General features: G+C 37.8%; 1 protein-coding gene across 1 annotated transcript in view; it reads left to right on the top strand.

The window, feature by feature from the left end:
* Nucleotides 1-17,443, top strand: part of LOC141623829 (MADS-box protein CMB1-like) — a 106,247-nt gene that overhangs the window by 48,355 nt on the left and 40,449 nt on the right. Inside the window, exons 4-7 of the mRNA XM_074439981.1 lie at nt 1,652-1,751; nt 2,281-2,322; nt 9,025-9,066; nt 9,204-9,328. Of these exons, the coding sequence (XP_074296082.1) occupies nt 1,652-1,751; nt 2,281-2,322; nt 9,025-9,066; nt 9,204-9,328 (309 nt within the window). The remainder of the gene's footprint in view (nt 1-1,651; nt 1,752-2,280; nt 2,323-9,024; nt 9,067-9,203; nt 9,329-17,443) is intronic.

The raw sequence follows: 17,443 nt of genomic DNA, 5'->3' as shown, positions 1-17,443 counted from the left end.
GAACAAAAAAAATAATATTGTGTGAGAGAAAAATATATAAACAAATAGAAAGAATTAAACAAATAGTGCACTATATAAAGATTTTTTTTCTTTGAAAATTAAACAAAAATGCATTACTCCATCACCAACATGCTCACTATCTCCTAACCTACCACCAACTTATCAATCCCTTCCAAGCCACTATCAACCCGCTCTTCCCCACCTAGAAACATGCCAAGTATCAGCGCTCTCGCTCATTGACTAATTGTTCACCATCATTGTATCCTTTTCACTGACAAGCCTTTTAAGTCTGACTTCAACACAACCACCATCAATAAAAAAAAACCTTCAAAACCTCAGTCCCTAAATAAAACGAAAATGGATACTAGAAAACGGAAAAGAAAAACACTAATATGATCAATAGTTTCTAATAAACAAATCAAATACATTTTCTATAATTAAAATAGGTTTTAGGGAATTAGGTACAGTTTATTGTTTTTTTTAAGGTTAGAGTGTGGAAATGAAACACATATATTATGTTAGTTAATGTAAATATTAATCGTAATACTATCAAATTTATATAATAATAGTCCTAAAAGATGACACAATAATTGTTTATACAACCACACACTTTCAAACTATATTATGGAGTATATAGGAAAACATTGTTCAATGCTAAAAATAAGCTACTCGGGTATCAAATATTCATTTGATATGGTTAATTTTATATCATAATTTTTAACGTTGAAGCAAGTAATTATAGGTTATATTGGTACGTTATGTGAAGAAACTCAAAGTTCCACATGTGAGGGTTGTCCCACATTGATAAAAGAGGAGAAAAATTACCACTTTATAAAGCAAGGGACTACTCCCTCTATCGCCAATTGGTTTTAGAGTGGAACCCTCTTGAGCCTGTTATATGTGGACTCTTTCTCCTCTGTTTGGGTACGGCCCAAGCCCGTTGTTGAATTTAACACGTTATTACATCTCCTTGCTCGTCTAATATTATAATACTGTGAAATTGAAAATAAATATTGTTCTGCTTCTCGCCAAAATACGTGAACAACAAATCATGTACAACATTTTTGCGTGTCAGTTGAGGCAATACAGATGTTAATATGTACCAAACAAACAAGGTTACATTATGCATGTGCTTACACAATTAATCTTAAACGCGCCCGTGATTTTCACGAGTACTAAAACTAGTTGGCTGTTAAAAAAAAAAAAAAAAAAAAAATCCCTGCACATGATAATGTGGGTGCATCTCAATGCAAGAAATGATCTTGCTTTTATATAGATAAGATAAGATATGGCAAAATAAAGAAAACCATTTTATTACTTGGATCGAAATGGTAACATGAATAATATTACATTATGAACTGGTTAACAAGTTGATTGTACGAAACAATTGTTATTAAGGCTCCTTTCTTAATAAGCATTGTATTTGCACCACACGACACCCTTACAAAATTTAGAAAGTAAATAAATTATTAGAATGGTGGGAGGAACAAATATCCAATACAATGGTTTGTTTTAGAAATGATCATCACTCCCTAATTTCAAATTTTCAATTACATCCAAATCTCAAGCGTATAAACAAAACTTTGGCCTTCTGCTCTGGTTTTATATTACGAGGCAATGAATTTATAAGTTATGGCATCTAATTCTATAGGAATCTCCTTGGAGAGGATTTGGGGGACCTAAGCACAAAGGAGCTTGAGGAGCTTGAGCATCAATTGGACAAGTCTTTGAGACAAATCCGGTCTATTAAGGTAATTCATTTAGACATCAACCTCGTGTCATGCTAATTAATCCCCCTTTACTATTAAAAGAATAAGAAATCTCTAAATTTTTCCGCCTAAATGAATTTGACTATAATTGAGTTTTCTTTATATCATATCAGTAATTAGGCTTTTATTATATCATAGTATCTGTAACTGGGTTTTCATTATATTATATCTACAACTTGATTATAGTGAACTTTTCCTTTTTCCACCGATTAATACAAAACATTAATAATAATAAATTTTACAATTAAATATCAAATTGAGTTAAATATTAGGTTTTATAATTGTTACATCGTATTTTCTTTAATATTCCTATCTAACAACCGATCTATATTAGTTAGTTTATTATTCAAGAATAGTGGTTGTATTATCTTCATGATTTGTCAAGATCTGGTTGTTTATTTTGAAATAAAACGTTATTTTAAAATATAGGATTATATTTGCCTATATATAACTCAGGTTAATATCGTAGAAGAGTAATACTAATGTTCTAGTTTTTTTATTCGATTTACAGACTCAACATATGCTTGATGAACTTGCAGATCTTCAAAAAAAGGTAAATATATAACCCCTTATTTTACATGACTTCCAAAAAGAGACGCCTTTTATATTAAACTAGTTTAAATCCCGCGTAATGAATGTGCGGTATTTATAGAGTTACTAATATAGACCTCGTGCAATATATGCACGGTATTTTTAGAGTTTTACTTTTTAAAGTATTATTTAAAGAATTTAAATTGACAATTCACTTATTTTTCATGTTTTTCCTTAATGTGTATTTTGATTAAAGAAATAAATAAAAAATAAAATCGTAAGAAGTAATACCCATCTTTTTCCTGCATCTTCGAGTCAATTAACTACTACTGCTTTATATCATCATACAGCTTAGGCCGAACTTAGGCTGAACTATTGAAGTTCTCCTATAGCTCCCCCCTTCTGAATCACAGTAATACCCATCTTTTTCACTTCTTCCCTTCGCCGCATCCTAAACATAACAGTACATAAAGCATGTACCGATTTCCGACTCATTGCATAAGCTACCACATTCGCCTTTCTCTCATGATAAACATATTCCATGTCACAATGCCGAAGTAACTCCAACCACCGTCTCTACCTCATATTCAGCTCGTTTTGAATAAAAATATAGTTTCTCTTATGATAAAAGAAATATCTTAAAGGTGACTTGATAAAGGTAGAGTCTCCAAATTTTCAAAGCATACACACCGCACCAAGCTCTAAATCATGAGTGGAGTAGTTTGACCACCAAATTCTTACTCCCATCTATCTAGCAAAGATAAGATTTGTGCTCTGATCGCCTCGCCTTTAAAGTTTGAAATGCCGTGTCATAAGTCTCATCCTACTTAAACTTCACAAATCAAACCTCTTGTTATTTGTGCTAATTATCAATGAAAATCTTACCCTTTAACAAAAAAAAAAACCTCTAGCTTGTCATAAGAAAACTCCTCACCTCAACCACGTTTTTCGGTGTTTTCCAATTTGCTACTACCTTAATCTTGCTATGATCCACCGACACCCCATATTTTGATACATTGTGCCCCAAAAGGCCACTTTCTCACGGCAGAACACATAATTTGACATTTTAGCCAATAATTTGTTGTCCCTCAAAGCCGGCGGAACTAGCCTCAAATATTCTTCATGCTCCTCCCCATACTTATAATAGACAAAGGTATCATCGATGAATACCATCACAAACTATAGGAAATGTGATTTTATTAATGAATTAGATTGTTTACAATTAGCAATTACAATGCTATATATAATACAACTAGAGTGTGAAAGGGGTAAGCTATCTCTACAATTAGGGAGAGAATAAGGGTAAATATATACACTCAATAATGTTGTTAGCAAAAATATAGGAGAATAATTAGTTGCCTAATTATTCTTAAGTGGCTTCTCAACATCCCCCCGCAGGATGGACGGCCTTGGGGTAAGTCCGATCTTGGACATAAGCATATTGAAACGCGGACGATGAAGGGGTTTGGTAAGAGCATCGGCAAGTTGATCATCATTGGCAATAGGGACAACACGTAAGGTAAAGCAGCAATTTTAACTCGAAGTTCAGAGAACAGATTGGAGAGCCAAACAAGCTCGGCAGCTGCATTGGCAACTGAGCGGTACTCAGCCTCGGTGGAGGAGCGAGCAACGGTTCACTGCTTTTTCAAACTCCATGAGATGATGTTTCGACCTAGATAAACAACATAAGCAGCAGTGGAGGTAAGATCATTAGGATTACCTCCCCAATCAGAGTCGGAATAAGCGTGGAGGCTGAGTGGTGAGTGACGGAAAATCGTGATGCCATGTGACGTTGTACCAGCAAGATAGCGCAACAGTCTCTTCAGGGCATTTCAGTGGGGCACCGTAGGAGCATGCATAAACTGGGATAGCTTGTTGACAGCGTATTCTATGTCCGGTCTGGTGAGGGACAGGTATTGGAGGCCGCCAACCAGAGTGCGGAACTTGGTGGGATCGTCAAACTTTGGGCCGTCAAGAAGGCTAAGAGTGAGAGATGCATCCATAGGTGTTGTGGAAGCCTTGGCGTCAAGCATACTGGCACGGGTAAGAAGATCAAGTGTGTATTTTTGTTGATTTAGGAACAGACCGTGGGAGCAAGTTTGCACTTCAACACCGAGGAAGTAGTTGAGAGGGCCAAGATCCTTGAGTGAGAATTTGGCCGAAAGAGCAGCAATGAAGGCAGTTACTTGAGACGGACAATAACCTGTAACAATTATATCATCAACATACACGAGGATAAATAATGGGTTAGTGCCATGTCTAATAAACAGGGAGGTGTCACAAATGGAATTTGTGAAACCAGCACCGAGGAGATAGGTGCGGAGTTCAGTGTACCAGGCCCCAGGGGCCTGCTTCAATCCGTAGAGAGCCTTACGCAGTTTGCAGACGTGAGTTGGTTTGTCGGGATCAACGAAACCTTGCGGCTGAGCCATATAGACAACATCAGTTAATGTGCCTTGAAGGAAAGCATCGTTGATGTCTAGTTGACGGAGCGACCAACCATTGGTAACGGCAAGACTAAGCAGTAGACGGACCGTGACAGGCTTAATTACGGGGCTAAAGGTTCCGAGTAGTCGAGTCCGGGTCTTTGGTGAAACCCTTTAGCGACAAGGCGAGCCTTATGTTTGTTAATGGAGCCATCGGGATTGTATTTGGTTCGAAAAACCCATTTACAACCAACGATGTTTTGGGATGGAGAGGAGGGAACAAGTTCCCATGTTTGGTTCTTTTGGAGGGCCTAGTATTGGGCTTCCATGGCGGATCTCCATGTCGGGTCAAGGAGGGCCTGTTTGGCAGTTGTGGGTTCGGGGCAGCGGAGTTCAGCGTTGAGGTTGAGTTTGTCTATGGGTTTAAAAATATTGTGAGAGGCTCGGGTTCCATGGGAGTGTTGTGGTGGTGGTGGAGACGGGGGAGGGGGAGGTGATGGAGACGAAGTGGGGGAGGACACGGGAGTGGCAGGGGAAGAGAAGGCAGGAGAAGAGAGGGTTGGGGAAACAGGGTCATTAGGTTCGGGTGTCGGGTTGGTGACAGCGGGGTGAGGTGCAGCAGGGGACAAGGTGGGGATGGAGATGCTACACCATTCAGCGGAGGTGGGTAAGGGCGTAGGAGGTGGTGGGGCAGAGGCAAAGGGATAGAGAGTGTCTACAAAGCGGACATGTCGTGAGCTATAGACACGGTTTATGGAAGGGTCGAGGCATAAGTAGGAGTGTTGAGATGGCGAGTAACCGATAAAGACACAAGCGATGGATCGAGCTTCAAGTTTGTGATGAGTGTATGGACGGAGCCAGGGAAAGCATTGGCACCCGAAATTATGGAAATTGTGATATTTGGGGTGTTGTTTAAATAAACGAAAATAAGGGGAGTCATTTTTGAGGGTAGGTGTTGGCATTCGATTGATGAGATAGGTAGCTATTTGGAACGCATAAGACCAATAGGAGAGGGGCATAGACGCATGGGCGAGAAGAGCAAGGCCGGTGTCTACAATGTGTCGGTGTCGTCGTTCCGCAAAGCCATTGTGCTCCGGTGTATGAGGAGGAGAGGTGAGATGTTGAATTCCAGACTTGGCAAAGTCGGGTTTTAATTTCTCCAACTCTCCACCATTGTCGGAGTAAAAGGTTAAAATTGGGCGAGAAAATTGTTTCTCGACAAGGGTTTTAAATGATAAAAAGGTGGAATGAGTGTCGGATTTTTTCTTTAAGGGAAAGAGCCAAGTAAATTTTGTAAAGTGATCAACGAAAATTACGTAGTATTTGTAATTGTTAATTGAATGAACCGGAGATGACCATAAATCGCTGAATATAATTTGAAGTGGTGATTCGGATTTAAGGGACGATTGCGCGAATGGTAATTTATGACTTTTATATAAATGACAAGACGAACAATCGTTATTAGAGATTATTGTGACAAAAGAGGAGGAGCAAAAAATCAATAGTGACATTATTCCTGCTGGTCCCGTGTAGCGCACTGCTCCTGTTTCACGGTCCTTCACAACAAAAGAGGAGGAGCAAAAATCAATAGTGACATTATTTTCGTGACAGAATTTGGAAACGGAAATAATGTTCTTATGCATAGAAGGAACGTGAAAAACATTAAGGAGTCGAAAAGAGGAAAAGGAGGTAGAACCAGTGTTAAGAATTGGAAGTCCGGATCCATCGCCGATCACAATTTCATCAGTACCATCATAGGGTTGGTGAAGGGCCAGGTTATCGAGGTCCGATGTAACATGGTGAGAGGCACCGCTATCAAGAAGCCACGGGGAGGGTATTTGGGCAGTGAGTACGGTGGGGTTGGCTTGGGCAGTGGTGGTGGGGGTGCGTGGATAGGGAGGTACCTTGATATCAGGGTATAGGGCTTTGAAAATGGTGCAATAAGCAAGAGTGTGACCTTGAACATGGCACCATTGACATTCGCCTTTGAAGGGATTACGAGGGTTTTGGTTGGTGGTGGCGGATTGTTGTTGGGAGGTGGCAGACTGGGCAGTGGAGTGGGGGGTTCGAGAGTGATGGTTGTGGGTGCGTGTGTAGGTTGGATGGGCTACGGCAGGGAAGTCAGTTGAGGGTGTGGTACGGGTTGTGGTTTGGGCAAGGACTAATTCTCGATTTATCAGTTTCTCGAGAAGAGTAGAAAAAGGAATAGGGTCGTCTCGAGCATTGACGGCATCGATGACGGGTTGATAGGACCCATCGAGACCTTCAAGGACGTGGTCAGTGACGTCCTCGTTGGGAATAATGGTGTCTAAGAGGGCAAGGTCATCAACCGTAGATTTGATACGGTTCATGTAGATGGAAATGGAGTCGGTACCTTTGGAGATGTGTTTTAATTTGTGACGGAGTTGTTTGATGTTGCCACGGGAGGGGCGTGCGTAGGAGGCAGTAATGGCATCCCACGCATCACGAGTAGTGGTTAGGCGGTTGAGGATAGGGGAAACGGCTGAGGTGAGGGTGCTAGCCACGGCGGAGAATAACAACTTGTCTTGCCTATACCATGAGTCGAACGCAGGGTTAGGAGATGGTTGTTTATCAGCAGTAGTCGAGGCAACTGTGGCGGATGGGGGAGGCGTCCCATCGATGTAGGAGGATAACCCATAACCATCGAAAAGGGACTCGAGTTGAGTTCGCCATTGTCGATAGTTAGTACCATCAAATTTGACGACGGAATGCACATTGAGAATGATGAAGGGGTTTTTCGGATCATTGGGATTTGGGATGGTGGCACCCGACATTATCGATCGAGGTGAGGATGAGGCGGAAAGGAAATTAGGGTTTTAGTGAGGATGAAACCTTTCTCTTGATACCATATAGGAAATGTGATTTTATTAATGAATTAGATTGTTTACAGTTAGCAATTATAATGCTATATATAATACAACTAGAGTGTGAAAGGGGTAAGCTATCTCTACAATTAGGGAGAGAATAAGGGTAAATATATACACTCAATAATGTTGTTAGCAAAAATATAGGAGAATAATTAGTTGCCTAATTATTCTTAAGTGGCTTCTCAACACAAACTTGTCCAATTAAGGTTTGAACACCCTATTAATCAACCCCATGAAGAGAGCTGATGACATTACCACAAACTCATAGTGCCCATACCTCGTTTCGAACGCTTTTTCGATATATCTGCCTCTACCTCGACCGGAAATAAAATGATATGATTCCTAGTTTAGGTTTGATAATAAATCCCTATAAGACACTCTGACTCCCTAAGCTTAAAGACAATTTTTTTTTATGCCAGCCAATTGCAACTTTGTTTTTACCTAACCAATTCACCCCTGAAGATAACCTTAAATCCGTCTAAAGAAAACTCAATTAAGTCAAGTGATAGGAGTGTACGACTACCCTCCATGAATCAAGGACACATTTTCATAAATCTTGTTACTTTCTCTGTCCCGGTTATTTGTTGTCCTTTTCTTTAGGTGTCTCAGTCAATTGTTGTTCTTTCTATTTTAAGAATGAACTTGATAATCAATTTGATCATTCACAATCAATTTATTCCACTTGTCATTTAGTAATTGGCCTCTTCCCCTTTCTTTGGTTTTTGTGCCAAAACCAAAGGACAACAAATAACCGGGACTGAGGGAATACATTTTACCATGTACAAACACCGATTCCCAATCATTCGTTTTTTCTTAATTACTCCCAGCATAAAAACTAAACCTACATACAGGCTACAGCATCATAGAATCATTAACCATGGGTTATCTCGGTGCTAAATCAGACAGTAGTTATCAGCATCATCTAATGACTCTTTAAAAGCTAACTATACAACACACGGGTCTACACTTCACTAGCTCCCTTGAACAAACCAACCATCCCATGACAACCCCAACGACGCCATGGGCATTGGGCTATGCCCGAACTAACAAGCTCTACAAGTACACTAGAAGTACGCCCAACCCAATGATTTTTGCCGGAACCCGACTCCCCTTACACCTCCAACAACAATCACGCCAGAACATGCCTCCCTTTACCCTCAAGCAGTAGACACGAACTCACTGCATAGATCTCTTATAATTATTCAACTCATCCAAAAAATGGGATAGGTAAACAAATGATCGGGAAGGGGGAATATGTAAAGTTTGGGATGAAAGGAGTATGTTTATGTAATAAAATTTAAATGAGTTACATTTTAGTTTATCGAAGTGAAAAATACACAAGTATACAGATAAAACGCAACATAAATAAATCATATACTAGAGAGATAATGCCTGTATATGAATATGCAGGAAGAGGTACTATTGGAGTTGAACAGAGCTTTGAAAGAAAAGGTATGAAGCACGATACTACAATAACCAAGAGTATCTGTTATAATACATAAAAGTACAATGTTTAATATATATATATATATATATATATATATATATATATATATATATATATATATATATGGTATAATGATTGGCAGTTGGAAGAAAGTTGTGCATCCCTTGGGCAAAATTGGGATGGCAATGCGCAAAATGTGCCTTATCAACGCCAACCCGGTGTGGGCTTCTTCCAACCATTGCCCTGTAATAACACTCTCCAGATGAGGTAAAACTTCACCTCTATTATTATTATAATTTTTATTAGAATTCGTATATGATGGAAATTGTATTACGTTATATGAATTGTGTCTTTGTACATGGAGGAGAGGCTTTATATATACAATAAGAATATCGCTATTTACAGAAACGGAATAGTATAAAACTATACACACACAATATTTGCCTTGTTTATGAGATATGAGCCAACGGCTCATTTGTTGATGGGCAACGGCTCTATTATCCCCCCTCAAGTTGGAGCGTGGAGGAACGAAACGCCCAACTTGGACAATAAATGCGTAAAAGATGCTCGGCCAAGAGCCTTGGTAAGGATATCAGCAAGTTGAACCTTTGTGTGAATGTAGCTCGGGGCGATTGTTCCTCGTTGAATCTCGTCACGGACAAAATGACAGTCTATTTCGATATGCTTGGTCCGTTCATGAAAAACTGGATTTTGGGCAATGTGGAGGGCGGATTTATTGTCATATTTTAGAGTAATAGGTTGCGGGTGTGGAATGCCGAGAAATATGAGTAACCCTTTGAGCCATTTGAGCTCACATGTAGTATGTGCCATAGCGCGGTACTCGGATTCGACAGAGGATCGGGAAACTGTATTTTGTTTCTTTGTTTTCCATGAGATGGGAGAAGAGCCAAGATAGACTAGATAGGCCGTGATGGAACGAGGGCTCGTGGGGCAGCTCCCATAGTCGGCATCACAGTAGGCATGAAGTGACAAATCAGACTCGGACCGAAGAAGAATGCCTTGGCCAGGGTACGTTTTTAGATAACGGACCACTTGTAATGCGGCATTCCAATGGTCGGTGGTAGGAGCATGCATAAATTGGGCTAAAATATGGACGAAGTATGTAAGCTCGGGACGAGTGATTGTGAGATACACGAGACGACCCACAAGGCAACGGTATGGTTGAGGGTCGTTTAAGGCAGGTGATTTGGACAAGGCCAAATGATGATTGGGTTCCATGGGAATGCTCGACGGCCGTGATCCAAGTAGACCGGCTTCGGAGAGGATATCGAGAGCGTACTTGCGTTGAGAAACAAATATCCCGGTACTGTTTCGAGCTATTTCGAGGCCGAGGAAGTACTTGAGGGTCCCAAGATCTTTCATGTGGAAGCAAGTGCATAAGTAGTCTTTGAATTTCTTGATCATTTCGGAATTGTTACCACAAATGACTAAGTCATCCACGTATATGAGAACGTGAACCTCGGTTTCGGGAGTTGTGATGGAGAACAAGGAGTGATCATAGGGGCATTGTTTGAACCCGTATCCATGAACATCCTAAGAAAGTTTAGCGTACCGACATTGGGGTGCTTGTTTGAGACCGTATAGGGACTTGCGTAAGCGACATACGGCCCTGTCATTTGAGGAATTAAAACCTGAAGGGGGTTTCATGTAAACTTCTTTGTCAAGATCCCCATGTAAGAAAGCATTGTGGACATCCATTTGATGGAGTTCCTATTGTTTAGCTGCAGCAACTGCGAGTAAAGTTCGAACGGTGACAAGCTTGACGGTGGGAGCGAAGGTTTCATTGTAGTCAACCCCTTCAACTTGGCGATTACCCATAACTACCAAGCATGCTTTATATCGTTCCACGGACCCACCGACATTATATTTTATTTTGTATACCCATTTCGAACCTATCGCCTTTTTATTCGGAGGTAGTTGTTCTAGCGTCCAGGTGTTATTCTTTTCAAGCGCGTCGATTTCAAGTTTCATCGCTTCCCGCCAATGGGCATCCTGCATAGCTTCAGTAAACGTACTAGGCTCGTGACCTTTGGTCATGGCCGACAAGAAAGCTCGATGGTTAGGAGAAAACTTAGTGCAATTAACATAATGGGAGATAGGGAATTTTGTACCTGACGATGATGACGATATGGCGAGAGCATGGGACGAGGGACGTGTAGTTTCGACGACGAAGTCTTTAAGGTTTGAATTTTGGAATTTTAGTCGATGACCCCGGCCCATGGCAGTGGTGTCGGTTGTGGGATTAGGTGTAGGAGTCTCGGAAGAGGAGTTTTCGGGTTCGACGGGGTCCATTGGTGTCTCTGTGGGTGTCTCGGTTGGGGTCTCGGTTTGGTCAGGGGAAGGGTGGTTGTTAAGGATGCTTGTCGTGGTGTTGGAAGGTGGAGTGACTGGTGGTGGGTCGGTTGTTCGGGTAGGACCTTGTGGTGTGTCGGGAACGATCATGACTTGCTCTATAGGAGTGAAGTCATCGTCGAGGGTGAGGTTAAGATCAATGGTGTGGTCGGGTGTATTCATGGCAGCATAGGAAACTGATCTTCGAGAAAGACAACGTCACGGGATTCAAAGTATGAACCCGTGTCAAGGTCATAGAAACGCCAACCCTTTTTACCAAAAGGGTACCCTATAAAAACGCATTTATGGCTTTTGGAAGCAAATTTGTCCCGACTACGGTTGATAGACTTTGCGTAGCAAAGGCAACCAAAAATTCACATGTGGTCCATCGGGGGTGGTTTATTAAATAAAAGTTCATATGGTGTCTTGCCATGGAGAAGTTGTGAGGGTGTTCGATTTATTAAATAAACAGCTGTGAGTACACACTTCCCCCAGAAGAAAATGGGTAACGATGCTTGAAAAAGGAGAGCACGAGCGACGTTTAAAATGTGACGGTGTTTTCGTTCTACACGGCCGTTTTGTTGAGGAGTGTCAACGTTTGAGGTTTGAAAAATGACGCCATTTTCATCAAAAAAACGTTTAAGGCAAGAAAATTCACTTCCATTGTCAGTGCGTAAGCATTTGATTTTTCGATTGAATTGACGGTCAACCAACGCAAAGAAGTTTAATATTTTTTGACGAGTTTCACTTTTGTGACGTAGCAGAAAAACCCAAGTAGATCGTGAAAAATCATCGACTATAGTTAAAAAATAAGTAGAACCACATGACCCATGTTCGGAGTATGGACCCCAAAGATCACAGTGGATTACATCAAAAATAGCAGAGGTATTATTCATACTTAACGGAAAATGTTCGCGAGTTTGTTTTGCACGAAGGCAAATCTCGCAAGTTTTACTATGAAACGAAGAACCTGTCTTAGGATTATTATGCAAAAAAGGAATAAAACGAGAAATTTTGGAGGAGGGGTTCCCCAACCTCGAATGCCAAAGTTCGGTTTTATCGACTGACCATACCATAAAAGCTTTAGCTTCATCGTTTCGAACGCTTTTTAAATAGTAGAGTCCCTCGCGCTGCTCACCCGCACCAATCACCATCTTCGAGGTACCGTCCTGAATTAAACATAAATTATGAGAAAATTGTATAGTTAAACTGTCATCAAGAAGTAAGCTAGATACTGAAATTAAGTGACAGTGAAGAGTGGCTGCATATAGGACGTTTTTAAGGACAAGCCGAGGAGACAATATAATATCTCCGCATTGCATAACACTCGTGTGGTCACCATTCGGTAAACCGACAGATAAAAGCGAGATAGTACGAATATTCGGAAAATGTGAAAGGCATCCCGACATGTGGTGGGATGCCCCTGTGTCGATAATCCAAGAGAAAAGAGGTACATTACCATTGAGACGATCAGCGGATGAGGCTTTGTGGGACTGCCATAACCGAGTCAGTTCAGCACGTTCGGCGGCGTTGAGATTGTTTAAATCAATGTTGTCGAGAGTGGAAAGAGCCGAGGAGGATGAGGGGTCTTGAGAACCCACTTGACTGACCATATTAATACGCAGAGCAGTGTTCGATTGTCACTTGTTTTTAAACCGCGGATCAGGAACAAAAATAGCTTGACTCAAATCAGTAGCATCCGGGCTAATATAAATACGGTCCCGTGGTCCATCTCCCCACCAATAGGGAAACAGTCCGGTGACGCGAAAGCAGGACTTAAAGGAGTGGCCTGGCCGTTTACAAGCTAGGCAAGTGGGTTTATGAGGGTTAGGGGTAGGTGTTTTAGCAGAGGTAAGACTATCACTGTGAGAAGCCTCGCGTGTTCTGGAATCATGACCCCCTCCCCCTGTGTTACGAGGTCCATAAGAGGCATGGGCAACATATATCACTGGGTCGGGTCGAGAGTCATTGGAAGTAGTATTGAGTGTGGTACGCATACCGTCTTCTTGAAGAAGACGGCTGTATATTTGGTTCAAGGAAGGTAACGGTTCAGTCCCAAGAATGTGACATCGCAAAACAGCATATCGAGCATCGAGGCCCATCAGGAAAGAACGTACCCATTTCTTTTCGCGACGTCGGTCAAGGAGACGAACCAGATTACAGGTACAAGGATTGCACTCACAATTTGGAAAGGCGTCACTCGCAATGAGATCGTCCCATAGTTTCTTGATGCGTCCGTAATACGCCATAACAGTTTCCGTTGGTCCCTGTTTACAATTCATAATATCATTTTCTAATTGATAGATATGAGCATCGTTTACCAGTGTAAATCGTTGTTTGATGTCGGCCCAAAGTCGAGTCGCCTCGTCACGTAGAGAAATTGACGTTCGCAAGTCAGGGTCGATGGAGTTGAATATCCAAGCGCAGACAAGGGCATTCACGGATCGCCATGACTTGTAATCCGGATCAGAGATCGAAGGTTTGGATATGGTCCCGTCGATATAATCGAGTTTCCCCTTAGCGAGGAGGGCGAGTCGAAAGGTGCGAGACCAATCGTCGTAGTTATTGCCGGTGAACAGAACTTGAGTGATATTGGCTCCTGGATTTTCTACATGAACAATGCAGAAAGATGTATTTGATTTGGTGTCGACAGTAGCGGTTTCAGTAGTCGAGGAATTCGTCATCGTGTTTTATCAATGACGGCAGAGAGCAAATTCGGAGGTTTTATTAATCGTTAAAACCTAGAACCTGATACCATATTAGAATTCGTATATGATGGAAATTGTATTACGTTATATGAATTGTGTCTTTGTACATGGAGGAGAGGCTTTATATATACAATAAGAATATCGCTATTTACGGAAACGGAATAGTATAAAACTATACACACAATATTTGCCTTGTTTATGAGATATGAGCCAACGGCTCATTTGTTGATGGGCAACGACTCTATTAATTTTTCATTATTATTATTATTATTATTATTATTATTATTATTATTATTATTATTATTATTATTATTATTATTATTATTATTATTATTATTATTATTATTATTATTATTATTATTATTATTATTATTATTATTATTATTATTATTATTATTATTATTATTATTATTATTATTATTATTATTATTATTATTATTATTATTATTATTATTATTATTATTATTATTATTATTATTATTATTATTATTATTATTATTATTATTATTATTATTATTATTATTATTATTATTATTATTATTATTATTATTATTATTATTATTATTATTATTATTATTATTATTATTATTATTATTATTATTATTATTATTATTATTATTATTATTATTATTATTATTATTATTATTATTATTATTATTATTATTATTATTATTATTATTATTATTATTATTATTATTATTATTATTATTATTATTATTATTATTATTATTATTATTATTATTATTATTATTATTATTATTATTATTATTATTATTACTACTACTACTACTACTACTATTATCATCATCATCATCATCATCATCATTATCATCATCAATGAGAAAATGACATTGCTGTAGACATGTTCGATGTTTATCTCTTTGATACACAACCGAGTTCGACATGGTTAACCATACAAATTAAAGAGGATCTATACTTTCACTTTTATCTTTCAAGTTTTACATTCCCTTTTTTCTATTCGCCAGCCTGTGAGAGATAGTAGTGACATACCACCATAGAAACCCGACCTAAGTAATCACCAAACTCAACCGTTACCACTAGCAAAGGAAGCCATTTTCTCCTCCATAATTTCATATTTGTTGGCTTCAATCACCCTATCAGGTCACCCATTCTGACATCATCATCATCGACAGTCTCTATAACTACCACTCCATGATCTTCAGTGTCATTATGTTATGGACTCGTATCGATATCGGACGTCATTCTTTAAGCTTTTGTTTTTTCTGCCCTAAGCGTTAACCTTGGGGAATGACAACTTCTTGTTTCGTTCCTAGTAATTCGATCATTCTTTTAAATTAGAGTATTATAGCTAACACGTGTAGAATGGAAACATTTGAAGATAATCTATATATATTATATATTAAATTCAGAAATCAAGGGACTTTAATGTATATAAAGAAAGTTATACAAATTAATTATACTATATAATTTTAAATCAACAGCACCATGTGATGGACCCGATTAAGGGATCTCAATGCAAATATTATATAGTTTGAGTTAAAATTAAACTATATAGAAGCTTGGTAATTTTCATAAACATAGGATAAACATGCACACTTATGCTATTAATTATTACCTTTATAAAATTGTATATTAAATTTAAAATTTATGCAATTTTATTAAACTTTATAGTTTATAGATGTATAGAGATGTTAATTATTTAACATACAAAAATATAATATAAGTAGGTTGTAAATAATTCAAGTTAGATTCCATAATATATAATATTGCATAATTTTTTCGATTTGATTTAATGCATATATGTAATATAGTTATATAAATATATAATCCTCTTAAACTTGCATGTCTAAATAGTAAAAATAATTTCGTCGGTAAAGAAAAGAATTGTAGTAACATTGGATGTAGTTATATGATAGTAATCACTCATTTGAATAGTAAAAGTATCAATATTATATTATCAACGAGATTAGTGATAGTGGTAGAAACAACAATAGGAGTAGTGAAATAATCAATATTAATGCGGCAATAGTGAAAGTAACAATAATTACGACGGGAGTAGTGAAATTATCAATATTAATGCGGCAATAGTGACAATAACAATAATTACGGGCAAGTAGTGAAATGTTATTACTATTATTTCATTAGTAATATTAAAATATTAATAGCGAGAGTAGTGAATTTGTCTCAAAATTTATTTCATCGTAATTTTAGGATATGTCATAGAAAAATATATTAATGATAAATTTATAGGTTATGCAACTTTAAGTAATTTTATTTAATGAAAAAAAAATTTAATGGTAAGTAGAGGTAGCCTGGGCGAAGTCGGGCACCAATATATATATATATATATATATATATATATATATATATATATATATACATATATATATACATATACATATATATATACATATATATATACATATATTCATATAGAGATAAGATCTTGTGAGTTTGGTTTCTTTTGGTGAGTTGTGAGTTTGGAAAATCTTAACCACTAGATTATATAAGAGATGAATGGCCAAGATCTAATCTTACATGTCATATAAAACCACTGCCATTTACTTATTTTCTCTTTTTTCTAATGTTACTTTTTTTTTACTTTAATTTTTTTTATCTCTTTTTTTTTTTTATCTCGTGTTATTATGCTTTTTTTACAACTTTGATTTTTTTTTTCTCTTATGTTTTTCTCTAATTTTCTCATTATGTTTCTTTTTTTCTTTTTCTTTTTGTACCAGATTTTTATTTACTTGAATTTTTTTTTACTCTTATTTTTTTTACCTCGTGTTATTATGCTGTTATTGTGCTTTTTTTTTTTACTTTGTTTTTTTTTTACGACTTTGATTTTTTTTTTCTCTTTTTTTACCACATGTTATTGTGCTGTTATTGTTATTCCACTGTTATTGTGATGTTATTCTGCTGTTACTTTGATTTTTGTTACGACTTTGATTTTTTTACCACGTGTTATTGTCTTTGTTGTTCTCTTTGTTATTCATTGTTATTGTGATGTTATTCCGGTGTCACTTTGAGTTTTTTACTACTTTGATTTTTTTTTACTACTTCGATATTTTTACCTTTTTTTTTACCGCATGTTATTGTGCTGTTATTCTGATGTTATTCTGCTGTTACATTGATTTTTTTTACGATTTTGATTTTTTTTTTCTTTTTTTTTTTTACCACGTGTTATTGTGCTGTTATTCTGGTGTTATTGTGATGTTATTCCGGTGTGACTTTGATTTTTTTACTACTTTGATTTTTTTTTTACTATTTTGATTTTTTTACTTTTTTTACCACATGTTATTGTGCTGTTATTCTGGTGTTATTGTGATGTTATTCCGGT

This window comes from Silene latifolia, chromosome X, assembly GCF_048544455.1.
Source record: "Silene latifolia isolate original U9 population chromosome X, ASM4854445v1, whole genome shotgun sequence".
NCBI classification, from domain to species: Eukaryota; Viridiplantae; Streptophyta; class Magnoliopsida; order Caryophyllales; family Caryophyllaceae; genus Silene; species Silene latifolia.
Note: the sequence above shows the minus strand (reverse complement) of the source record. Positions and strands in the feature narration are given on the sequence as shown.